The sequence below is a fragment of the Orycteropus afer genome, unplaced genomic scaffold (assembly GCF_000298275.1).
Source record: "Orycteropus afer afer isolate SDZICR_OR568_19922 unplaced genomic scaffold, OryAfe1.0 scaffold00148, whole genome shotgun sequence".
In the NCBI taxonomy this organism is placed as follows: Eukaryota; Metazoa; Chordata; class Mammalia; order Tubulidentata; family Orycteropodidae; genus Orycteropus; species Orycteropus afer.
Genome location: NW_006921735.1, coordinates 1053375 through 1065952, shown reverse-complemented (window position 1 = coordinate 1065952; position 12578 = coordinate 1053375). Strand labels below are relative to the sequence as shown.

Genomic DNA, 12578 nt, shown 5'->3' with positions numbered 1-12578 from the left:
TTTTTTTTTTTTTTTTTTTGCTTAAGTTATAATTTGTTCCTTTGTAAAGAAACTTCTCATTATAAAGTAGGCCAGATTACAGAGGAACATATATGTCAAGCTAAGATATTCCAGAAGACAGTGAGGTGGAAATGGTTTTAAATGGAGTGAGGTGATAAGGTTTTTATTAATTATTATTCTGTCTACAGTATGGAAGTTACATTGAAAAAGAGAGACTTGTTGTAAGGGCACTGTATAGAGGCTATTGCAGAAGTGTAGGCAAAAAATGATAGAGCTTTGCTGTGGTAATGAAGAAAGAGAGGATAAATTGTTTATGAGAGAATTTAGTAACTGATTACATATGGTTTGGGATGAGGCTTACAGAGAATCCTGAATGGCTGTCAGGATTCTAGTTTAAGGGATGTAGTAGATGGTGATTTTATTACTTGTTTCCTCTGACATTATTTTTATTTCGTAAAACCAAATCAAAGAAGTTGTTTGGAAAAAAGAATGTGGTTGTGTTTATTTTCTATATTCTAAAATAAGTCATTTGAATCAGAGTCTGTAAGATAACCCTATTAGACTTACAATAATACCAATAATAGCCTCAGTATTAGCCAGTCTTACTTACAGAATATACTGGGACAGATTCTAATACATTGTTACAAGAAACTTCCAGTATACCTATCTGATCTTGCTTTCCCCCAGAAGACCTTGGGGAAGAGGTTTTGAGTGCATGTCGTTTATTTGGCAAGTAAAGGAAACATCAGCAGGGAAGTGGGGAAGTGAGACAGAGAAGGCAAGGCAACCAATAAAGGATTATAATCAAACAAGCAACCACTGTGAGCCACTGGAGCTTTATTCCACGAGGAAACTTTGGGGACCCTCATAAACTTAGAGTTAATGTCTCAGAGTTATGTTCCCTAGGTTCAATGGCACTGGAGTACTCATACCATGATTCCCATCAGCCCTTGGTTATAGGCTGCTCGTGGGGGACAAGGGGGTGGCCATCAATCCCCTGAGTGTTCAAGCCTGTCACTTAGGTGGTAAAGTAGAATCTAGTGACAATAGAAAGTCCTCAAGCAATGAAATACGAATGCTCACTGTTGGAAGCCAGGCTGTTATGCACTGAAGTGGTAAGAGCAAGGGGATATGGACATTCTGCTGTAGTACCTTTCTACAAGATGATTCATTTTTGTCTGTAGGGATTAAGAATAACAAAAACACACATTCTTAGATATAATACTAATGTTCTAAGTCACCTTCAGGAATATGATTGAAGGGAAATTATATTTGTTATCCGAAAAATTTAAGGAATCCTGTTTTCCATAGTTTACCAATAACGTAGTGAGCAATGCTTTTTGATGAGCAATATAACATGTGAGATAATGTGTGGATGTTAAATTTCAAATGACAGCTCCACACTTAGCATTTACTACTATATGTTCATTTCTTTTATTTCCCAGTTGAAAGAATTCAGAGTCAGTGGGATGAAGTACAGGAACACCTTCAGAGCCGAAGGCAGCAGCTGAATGAAATGTTAAAGGATTCAACACAATGGCTGGAAGCTAAGGAAGAAGCTGAGCAGGTGTTGGGGCAGGCCAGAGCCAAGCTGGAATCGTGGAAGGAGGGTCCCTACACAACGGATGCAATCCAAAAGAAAATCACGGAGACCAAGGTTAGTACCAAAGATATGTTCTTAAATTTAAAAAAAAAAAAAAAAAACTGTTTACAATTGATGAAATCATGTACTATGGGTCGAGATTCAATGCTTTATAATATAAATGTATTAAAGGAAAATTATATTTAAGCTGAAATGAATAGTAGACTTGTTCAGTAAGAGTAAAGTAGAGGTTAGAGGAAAGCTGATGGCTGAAATCAGTCTTAAAGGTACCTGTGTCTAATAGTTGAGATTTAGTGGGTTTTCACATTGCACCATTTTTAAAAAATCATTTCAAAGTTGATGTACATACTTACGTAGTAGCATGTAGCGAAGTAGTCGGGCTCAATTCCTTCCTATAAAAATTAGCAGCTCTAACTCCTTCTTACCTTATTTGGGGGCTCTGAATGGAAAAGGAAGGAGGTGATTGTAAAGGTAAGGGATGAGGTGTAATCTCACTTTCTGCTCCCACGCTCTGACATGTAGCCCAACTCTTGTTCCTTTTCTTTATCTTCCTTCTCCTTCTTCTCCTCTTTCCCCCACAACTCCATCAAATATCTGTCAATTTAATAGTCTAGAACACTTCAAAGTAAAAGATAGGAAATAAAATTTGTTGAGTGACTATGTTTTATCAAGTGCCATGCATGTTGTCTTACAGGAATTTAATCCTTTTAAGCTTGGCATTTTGGGGTGACCATTGAAAGATCACTCCTCAGAAGGAAGATGGGGCAATCTACTTCCGTAGTGATACTGCCTCGGAAATCCAAGGAGGGGTCGCTATGAGTTGGGTCCGACTCGACGGCACATAACAACAACAACAACATTGAAAGATCTTAAATTTTAGACCATGTGGACCCTTTAAAGGATTATAAGTGAGGGTGGAACATGGTAGGAATTTGATCAGAGTGGCCTTATAGAGTTGTGTGGTTTTTTTTTTTTTTTTCCCCTGGTAGAGAAATCCTTCAGCTCAACAAGTATCTGAGTCTTAGATTGGTTGTTCCATCTAAGGCGAAATTTAGATAGCTTTCTTGGACAAAGGGGCTTCCATTTCCAAATTATTGTGTTCAAAAAGAAAAAACACTCCAATTGAGTTGATTCCAACTCATAGAGACCCCCATTGGGTTTCCAAAGCTATAAATCTTTATGGAATTACATTTCTTCATCTTCCTCCCATGGAGCAGCTAGTGGGTTTGAACTGCCAACCTTCTGGTTAACAGCCAAATGCTTGACTATGCTAAACTATTATACCAAACACTGGAATATCAATAGTTTAGCACAATAAAGGTCAATTAATTGGTTATATCACAATTCAATGGGGATTGAAAAGCCATTCTTGGGCATTCTCTCCAAAGGGTGACTTGGGAATGCAGGTTTTTGTAATTTGGGAAAATTATCATTTTAAATATATGGCTGCCTAAGATGACTGCAAGGAGTTCTGGTGGCACAGTGGTTAAGTTGTTAAGATATTCGGTTGCTAACCAAAAGGTTGGCAGTGAAACCCTCCAGCTGCTCCGTGGGAGAAAGGTGAAGCAATCTGCTTCTGTAAAGATTTACATGCCTGGAAACTCTATGGAGCAATTCTACTCTGTCCTGTAGGGTTACTATGAGTCGGAGTTAATTCTACTGCAGTGGGTTTGGTTTTGGTTTTAAGGTGACTGCTGAAGGAGAATAGAGAATGTGGTCCAGTCAACCCAAGGGGTTTTATGGCCAGACTTGGAAATTATGTATATACACCACTTCCACCAACATCCCATTGGCCATAATTAATTTCTGGAAGAGTAAACGGAATTCGCGAACCTTTTTAGCCAGTCCCTGTCACCACTTCTTTTTCAAATTACCTGAGCCATTATGAGAACAAAAGTTTAATTTATAGGACAAGAATATTAGAAAGCCACACAGGATTTTACAGTCTTATTGGAGGTAACATCTAGATGGAAAAAAAAAATACTTGCTTTAATAAGATATTTGCTACCACTAAAAATTTCTCCAATGAATGAGTTAGAACTTTCTAATGATTAATTTCTAGTCTCATTATGTGAATATAGAATCCATATGGTTATTTTCAAGATTTTGGTCTTGTCCTTAATATACTCTGTATGTTCTGCTACCTCTTTTTTCTAGTCTCATTATGTGAATATAGAATCCATATGGTTATTTTCAAGATTTTGGTCTTGTCCTTAATATACTCTGTATGTACTGCTACCTCTTTTCTTCCTCAGTAAATTTAGGATAGTAGGAATCTAGCAGATAAGAGAGATCAAAGGTCAAAGTAGTAAATTGATGGGGAGGAATTCTCAGGGAAAGGGAGTTTGGGTTAGATCCTTGAGTTAAATGAGAGGGATGGGAGATGAGAGTACAAAGTGCTAGATTTGATTAGTGTGAGACGACTCTGGAAATTGACAAATGAGATACGGTTTTAAAAATCTAAAAGAATCCTAAAGTGATAGCAAGAATGGTTAGAATTTAATAGCTCTTTAAAAAGCTGGGGACTGTAAATAAGAAACAGAGAATTGCCAAGGGAAATATTAAATAATTGGGTTTTCAAAATATTTAGGTGTTATAAACACCAAAAACAAACAAACAGAAATTGTTTCATAGCTGCTGTCTTTATCAGACTTCTGAAATGAAAATTTTGCTTTTGAACGGTAAGTCTAAAATTACATTATAAAAATATCTTGGTTATTATCTAACTAAACTAATATTTTTGGTGGTGTTATGTGTCATTATTGATACATATACATATATATTGGTACATATATTGATACAAATTCAGAGTAAGTTCATAAAATAAATTGATTGCCAATGCTGTAATTTTCTCTTCCATTTCCTGAATGACATATCTTAAAACCAAAAGTAATCCTACTGTTGTTAATACTAACTAACAACTATTGAGTGTTTACTGTGTGTCAAAAACTGTGCTAATCACTTTACATATATTGGTTTCCTTTATTCTCCTAACAATCTTCTATGAAATTCCCAGTTTACAGAAAAGAAAACAGAAGCTTAGAGAAGTTCAGTAACCCTTCTCTTAAGAGATAGAATTGGGATGTGAATACAGTGGTAATTGTTTCAGATAACCTCAGATTTCCTCTTCTCCTTGTTGTCTATGTGGCTAAAACAAATCAAGAAAACACTATGAGGACACAAAGAAAATTATAATTCATCATTGATAAATAAAATTGTAAGCCAATGGGTAGAAAATGAAAACAATGAAATATACTGGGGAAAAGTTTTCATATTCCATTACATAGTGAAAAACTTAAAAGATAACTGCAAATTTTATACCATTTTTAATGAAACTACATTTTTTTTTCCTTAAAAGTTAGGGAGCACATAACATGTATATCTGGTCTTCTACCTAATGTCTTATTAGTATTAAATGATACTAGGTGACTTATCACTTACAAATTTCTTTTTGGAAAAAAGTATGAAAATAAAAATTAAGAGACATTAGATAATTTGACCAGGATCCCCTTGCTCCATAGTTCCTTCTGAGTGTATGTGCTTAAGATTAGCAAGAAATAATTGAACTCGCTCCTGTGCTTCCAGCCAAACAATAGACAGGCATATAAGTTGGACATTTACACCAGGTAGGTATACTCCTTAGAAAAATCAACCATGGGAGATCAGAAGGACAGTATTTGCAAAGGGAAATAGTTCAGAGGGCAAGAATGCATAGGAAGGAAGGACACAGGGAAACGATAACTACAGGGAGGAAGTGGAAAGAGAGCTGTTACATTATAGTTATTGCAATCAATGTCATGAAACAAAATCAGTGTGAACTGCTGTATAGAAAATGAATTTGTTCTGTAAACTTTCACCCAAATCACAATAAAAAGGAAAAAAAAAAAAGATTAGCAAGAAAGCTGGCAAGGCTCTTAAGGCAATCATCAGGCTGAGGCTACAAAGTTGAACTGTGATTACAACATTAAGCCTCTCTTGCAGCAACATCATTTATGACTGTACCGTCAATGTCACTAATAAGTGACAATGAAATGGTTTCAAAGGCAACCACCGGTATTGTTTTACTCTTTGAAAATTTAAACCTGTAACCGTAACAGAACTAAAGAGAAAATCACTAGCAATCCTGATCTTTTAATGATTCACAATTGCTTTTGTTTGTTCATAATCTCTCCTAGCTCTGCTCCATGTATTTTTACATTATCCTTGTAGTGTAAGTAACATTTTGAATTCAGATTTTCACACTTAGTGTTATTGCACACATTTATCTACGTTGCTACATGACATTTGATAATCCATTTCAATGCTTTACAATATTTCATTAAGTGCTCCTCTTTAACTATATCCTGGGGCCGACTCGACGGCAAACAACAACAACAACAACAACTGGTAGGATAGGAACTCTGGTAGCGTAGTGCCTAAGGCACTTGACTGCTACCCAGAAGTCTGGCAGTTCAAACGCACCAGCCACTCCTCAGAAGGAAGGTTGGGCAATCTACTTCCGTAGGATACTGCCTCAGAAACCCAAGGAGGGGTCGCTATGAGTCGGGTCCGACTCAACAGCACATAACAACAACTGGTAGGGTATTTAGAAAACTTCCTCCTTTTATAGTTGAGAAAAAAATAACAGCTCTTTTACAAAATAGAAATCAAATATGAGATAACATCTAGAAAAAGCCCATCTTGAAAACATGGTAAGACTGGAAAGAGGCAATAACAAGAGAGTCTCTCTGTGTGTGTGTGTGTGTGTGTGTGATTTGGGTGAAAGTTTACAGAGAAAATTCATTTCCTATACAGCAGTTCATATGCATTTAGTTTCATGTCATTGACTGCAATTCCCCACAATGCAACAGCTCTCTTCTCACTTCCTCCCTGTAGTTACCTCTTCCTGTATCCTTCCCTCCTATGCATCCCTGCCCCACCCCCTGCATCTATCTCCCTGTGCAAACACTGCCTTTCTGTTCTCCCATGACTGATCACTCCAAGGAGTGTATATACCTGATGTAAATGTTCCTTCCATATGCCTGTCTATTGGCATGGAAGCCACAGGAGTGAGTTCAGTTCCAGACCTGAAGGGTAACTAGGAGCCATAGTCTCAGGGGTCTCACCAGGCTCTATCAGACCAGCAAACAATAACAAGAGAGTCTTGGTTTGGCAAAAGAACAGACTGCAGATGTCTTATGGTGTCAATAATCCATGTGCAGGTCATTAAGAAATATCTCCATTATATTTATAGTTTCTTTCTTTGCTGTATAATGCTTAATTTTTAGGGGGTGGTGGGGAACATGAACTGAGTAAGTTGACTTTTTTAACCACGTGGCTTCTTTTTATCTTCTCATGTCCCTAGTATAATAATAATAATAATGTTCTCTTGCAGTGTAAAGCAGATCTTAGGGGAAATCTTACAAGATTTCCATCCTAATCAAAACCACTACCATTAGGCTATGACACAGTCCTATGAGAGATAATGCCATTTCAAACCTTCCATGAGAGGTAAGATGGTATAGCATTGACACCAAAACTGCCAGCAGTGATCACCATGGGATTTATTTCATTTGGCAGCATCTTGGCTGAGTTTACAACAGGTCATCCCGTCTACAAAGATTGATCCACATGTGGCCATGGATGTTTTGGAAAAAATTATTTCTTGATCATTTTAAACTTTCCTTTCCAATGTCAAGAGAGATTTACCTAGACTCGGAGTTTTCATTTCTTTTCCTTTCAGCTTTTGAAAGAGAAATTCCTTTTTTGTCTGCTGTGTGATTGCCTTTGTGTCAAATTCAGCATAAAAGCTTTTCAAATGTGACAGCATTAGCTGTTTTGTGCTTGGCTGAGCTAAGAGTACATGAATTAAATAGAGAAGTGAAATCTTGTTTGAGCTTGATTTGGCTATATAATACTTAAAACTATCTCAGGTGAGAAATCCAATAATTTATCAAATTATTAAATAAACATTTCCAAGGCTGCAAAATCTCTGTGTTTTGAGGCCATTTTTTTAGAGAACTTGAAATATAGATACACTGTATGTAATCAATGAATTATAGAAATTGAGCCTTGTTGTATGTAGTGAATACAGTCACTATTTGAGGATCTCAAATTATTTCACTAGGAAATAAATTAATCAAGGAGAACATCTTTTCAAAATATGGAAGTAGAGCCATACTCTTAATTATTTGGGGGAATTAGCAGCGTCAAAATATATGATTTTCTGCCACAAGGATGTGGACAGTAATGGAGACTGAATCTTTCTTTTATATATTTTGTTTATTTCTTAGCCTTACACAAAATTAAATCAGCAAACTAACCCACACCAGTAGCTTGAGGTTTGAATTGCTGGTGCAATAATGGAAAAGATTATCAGAAATCTTGCTAGAACAATAAACCTGCCATTTCTTCATGCCTTTTCTTTATTCCCTTTTCTTTCCCCCTAAAGCTTCTACATGATTAAGGAGAAAGAATCAATAACCTAATAGTACTTTTCCTCCTGAAGTATGTATGAAGCTATTAAACTTCTCAAACCATACAAACAGAATGTTTCTGACATTGCTGATAGAGCACAGGTAGTAATGGGTTCGTGTCCCCAGGTACTGCAATACTATATAAATATTTAATACAGAGTCACCAAATCTTGAATAGGATTATGCTCTGATTGCACCGTATTTTACCTAGTTTTCTTTTCACAGTTTAGCTTATTCCATGATTGAATAAAAATAGCACTTCTTTATACGTTTTTAAATTACTCGTCCTCAACCCTTAGAATTAAGTGCTAATAGCCCAAAACTTTTACTTCTGACATTATATTAAATGTATGCCAGTGGAAAGACTTCTGTAATGGCATAGTAAGGACCTCTAAAAATCCACTCCACAATTGGCCATGGGCACCAGAGGGACAGAATTCACATGGACGGAAAGCTGACAGACAGGAGTACATAGTTAAGAAAGGCACGGGTGGGGGTTGTCACAGAGAAGGGAGGGGAGGAGATGGTTTAGGGTTGGGGATGGTAATCGGGGAGTGAAACCATGTGTAAAATGTAAAACAAATCCTTGCTCTGTAAATTTGCACCCAAAGCACAATTAAAAAAAAAAATCCACTCCTACATTAAAACAATGAAAATATTGGCAAAAACCATCAAAATCACTTTTCTCAAACTCTGGACATTAATCAAAGGCTTGCAGCAATCTAGAACTGCTGATTCTCAGTGACTTTTTAACTTGGCCTATTCCATCCCCTTCTCCTGGCTTCTCAGTAGCCTTGTAAAACAGCAGTCTTGCAGCCACCATAAAGGGAGCATTAGGATTGGAGTTCTTCAAAAAGTCCCCTTCCATTCTCAAAGCATTGTCACTATTAGATTTTTCTTGCAGTTCCCTGGAAATATCCTAGCCACCTGACTTTGTCATTATTTGACCTGTTGTGGAGCTAGCTCTTTGAGAAAAACCCTGTAATGCTAGCTGGAACAAGGGACTAGTAAAAAACTTAGAAGTAAAATATGGGGAATGAGATGTCTATAGGGGACTTTGACAAGATTTGACATACGCCTAGGGATACAGAAGAGCTTGTCCAGGAAAGACATGGGAGGCTCAATCTCTCACTTCTGGCTGATCTTGAGGCTCTGTGCAAGCAGTAAGTAGAAGGTTCAGGCAAAATAATAGATTTTGTAAGGATTGAAGTTGCATCCCAACACACTCACAGAACCTCTTGGAAAGAGCAGAAAACTATTTGGTGGTTCCTCAAAAAGTTAAGCATAGAATTAATGCTTTTGTTGTTAGGTGCCACCGAGTCAGCTCCAGCTCATAGCAACCCTAAGTACAACAGAACAAAACACTGTCTGGTCTGTGCCAATCTCACAATCCTTGCTATGCCCGAGTCCACTGTGCAGCCACTGTGTTGATCCATCTCACTGAGGGCCTTCCTCTTTTTTAACTGACCTTCCACTTTACCAAGCATGATATCCTTCTCCAGGTATTGGCCTCTTCTGACAACATGACCAAAGTAGGTGAGATGAAGTCTGGCCATTCTCAAATTAATGTCTGACCCAGCAGTTCAGAATTGACTCCAGCAGTTCCACTATTAGGTATATACCCAAAAGATGTGAAAGCAGGGACTCAGATACTTGTACACCAGTGTTCATTGCTGCACTATTCATAATAACCAAAGGTGGAAACAACCAAAATGTCCATCAGCAGATAAATGGATCAACAAAACATAATGTAGCCACACAATAGAATACTATTCAGCCATAAGGAGGAATGAAGTTCTGACATATGCTGTGACACGGATGAACCTGGAAAGCATTATGCTCAGTGAAGTAAGTCAGACCCAAAGGACAAAAATTGTATGATCCTCCTTACATGGAATATCTAGAATAGACAACTGTTTATAGACATATTGGTGATTATCAATGGCTAGGGGCAAGAGGGAATTGAAGTTATTGCTTAAGGAATACTGAGTTTACATTTAGGGTGACAAGAAACTTTTGGAAATACTTAGTGGTGATGGTTGCACACAGTGAATATAATTGTGTCACTAAATTATACACTTAAAAATAGGGAGAATGACAATTTATTGTTACATATATTTACCACAATAATATTTTAAAGAAATAAAGATATTCTCAGATTAAAAAGCAAAACAAAACAAACAGATAAAAAAAAAAAGAGAGAGAGAGAAATGTATTACTAGCAGACCAGGTCTAAAAGAAATGCTAAAAGGAATCCTTCAAGCTGAAATGAAAGAACACTTGCTAATTTGAATCTACATGAAGAAATAAAGAGCAGTGATGAAGATGACTACACGGAGAAATATAAAAGATGTATGAACATTTTGGAATATTTTTCTCCATTTGATTTAAAGGATAGCTGCATAAAGCAATAATTATAAACCTGTGTCAATGGGTTTATAATGCATAAAAATATACTTTGTATGGCAGTAATAGTGCAAGGACAAGGAGGCAATAGAACTATAATGGAACAAAGTTTCTGTATATTACTAAAATTGTGCTAGTATTAATGTGAACTACATTGTTTTAAGTCAAGATGTTAAGTATAGTTCCCAGAGCAACCACTAAAAAGTTAACATAAAAATATGCTAAAAGAAAAAATAATTAAAATGGTACACTAGAAGATGTTTACAGGCAGTCCCTAGATAACAAACATCCCACTTAGAGATAACTCCTACTTGCCCTTTAATGCAGGGCTTCAAAATTGTTCTGTCATGGCTGACAAAGCAAAGCAAGACTAAAATTTTACAATTGAGGTGATTCGTCATAGTAACTGGAATGGGAAACTTACAGGTTGAAGCCCTGAAATGGGAGATTCAGAAGAGGTATAGTGAGCCCTTTCAGGAGCCTGATGATGCAATTGGATTTTTGGCAGGACCATAGAGAGCCACACACATTCAAAGTGGTGCAATTAGCTGCCATCTTTGATGGAGGTGCCACCATCTTTGAAACCCTGCTTTAATATTATGTAAATTTATCATCACTTTGAAACAATTGAACAAGCCCCTACTTACAACATATTCTTCTTCACAATCACCTTCACTTGCTGCACTTGCAGCTTTTAAATTATTGAAAAATCTTCAAGCCTTTTCTTGCACCAAAGTAAGGCTAAATAAGAACCATATGCACCTCTTCCTACTTGCCTATAAATATGATTTAAAGACACGCTTAGGAACTGATCTCATTGGTAACCCAGGTACTGCCTGTATTTAGCATAAAGGAAAGCAACAATGGAACAATATTCTACTTTATCAGTAATCACATCAAATGTAAATGGATTAAACACTCCATCCAAAAGGCATAAAGTTGCCAAATGGATTAAACAAACAAAAAAGTAAAAAGAGAAATGATACAATTATATGCTGTCTACAAGAGAACCACTTTGGATTAAAAGACACAAATAAGTAGAAGTTAAAGGATAAAAAATTATATACTATGCAAAGAGTAACCAAAGAGAATTGCGGTGGCTATACAAATACTGCACAAAATAGACAATAAGACAAATATTTTTACTAAAGACAAAGAAGGATATTTTATAATGATAAAAGGGTCAATCTATCAGGATATTTAATAATGATAAAATATATGTCCTTAAAAACAGAGCCCAAAATTCATGAAGCAAAAACTAATAAAATTAAAGAGAACATAAACAATTTTCCCAAAATATTCAGGGTTTCAATACTCCACTTTTAATGACAGATAAAATAACTATGCAGAAGATCAACTAGGAAATAGAAGAAAAGCCCTATAAACTAATTAGACCCAACAGACATCAACAGAATACTTCACTCAACAACAGTAGAATACAGATATTTGTTTTGCACACATGAAATATTCTCTAAGACCATATACTAGGCTATAAAACATGACTCAATAAATTAGGAAGGATTGAATTCATACAGTGCAATGAAATTAAAACTCAATAACAGAAGTAAATTGAGGAAATTCAAATATATGTAGACATTATACAAAACACTCTTTAACTAATAGTTAAACAACAACAAAAAAAACAAACACAAAGGAATTAAAGAAAAGCCTACACACTTTGAAGTGAAATGGAAACAAAAGCACAGCATACCAAACTTGTGGGATGCTACCACAACAGTGCATAAAGAGAAATTTATAGCTGAAAATACCTATATTAAAAAAAGGATATCAAATCAATAATCTAAATTTTTACCTTAAGAAACTAGAAAAGCAAACTGAACCTAGAAAAGCTAAATGAAGAAATTACTAAAGATTAGTGTGAAAATAAATGGAATCTAAAAACAATAGAGAAAATCAACAAAACAAAACACGAGTTATTTGAAAAGATCAAGAAAACTGACAAACCTTTCACTAGATTGACTATAGCCAAAAAAAGTGGGAAGATAAAAATTACTAGTCTCAAGAATGAAAGAGGAAACATCTCTAGCAATCATACAATTATGAAAGGTATTATAACAGGAGTGAATAAACAGAAAATGTGACTGCACCTATAA

The 12578-nt window shown here is 35.9% G+C and overlaps 1 protein-coding gene across 1 annotated transcript in view; it reads left to right on the top strand.

Annotated features, from left to right (window-relative positions):
* LOC103201376 (dystrophin-like) overlaps positions 1-12578 on the top strand; it is a 2052823-nt gene that overhangs the window by 1289260 nt on the left and 750985 nt on the right. Inside the window, exon 41 of the mRNA XM_042781676.1 lies at positions 1446-1657. Within this exon, the coding sequence (XP_042637610.1) occupies positions 1446-1657 (212 nt within the window). The remainder of the gene's footprint in view (positions 1-1445; positions 1658-12578) is intronic.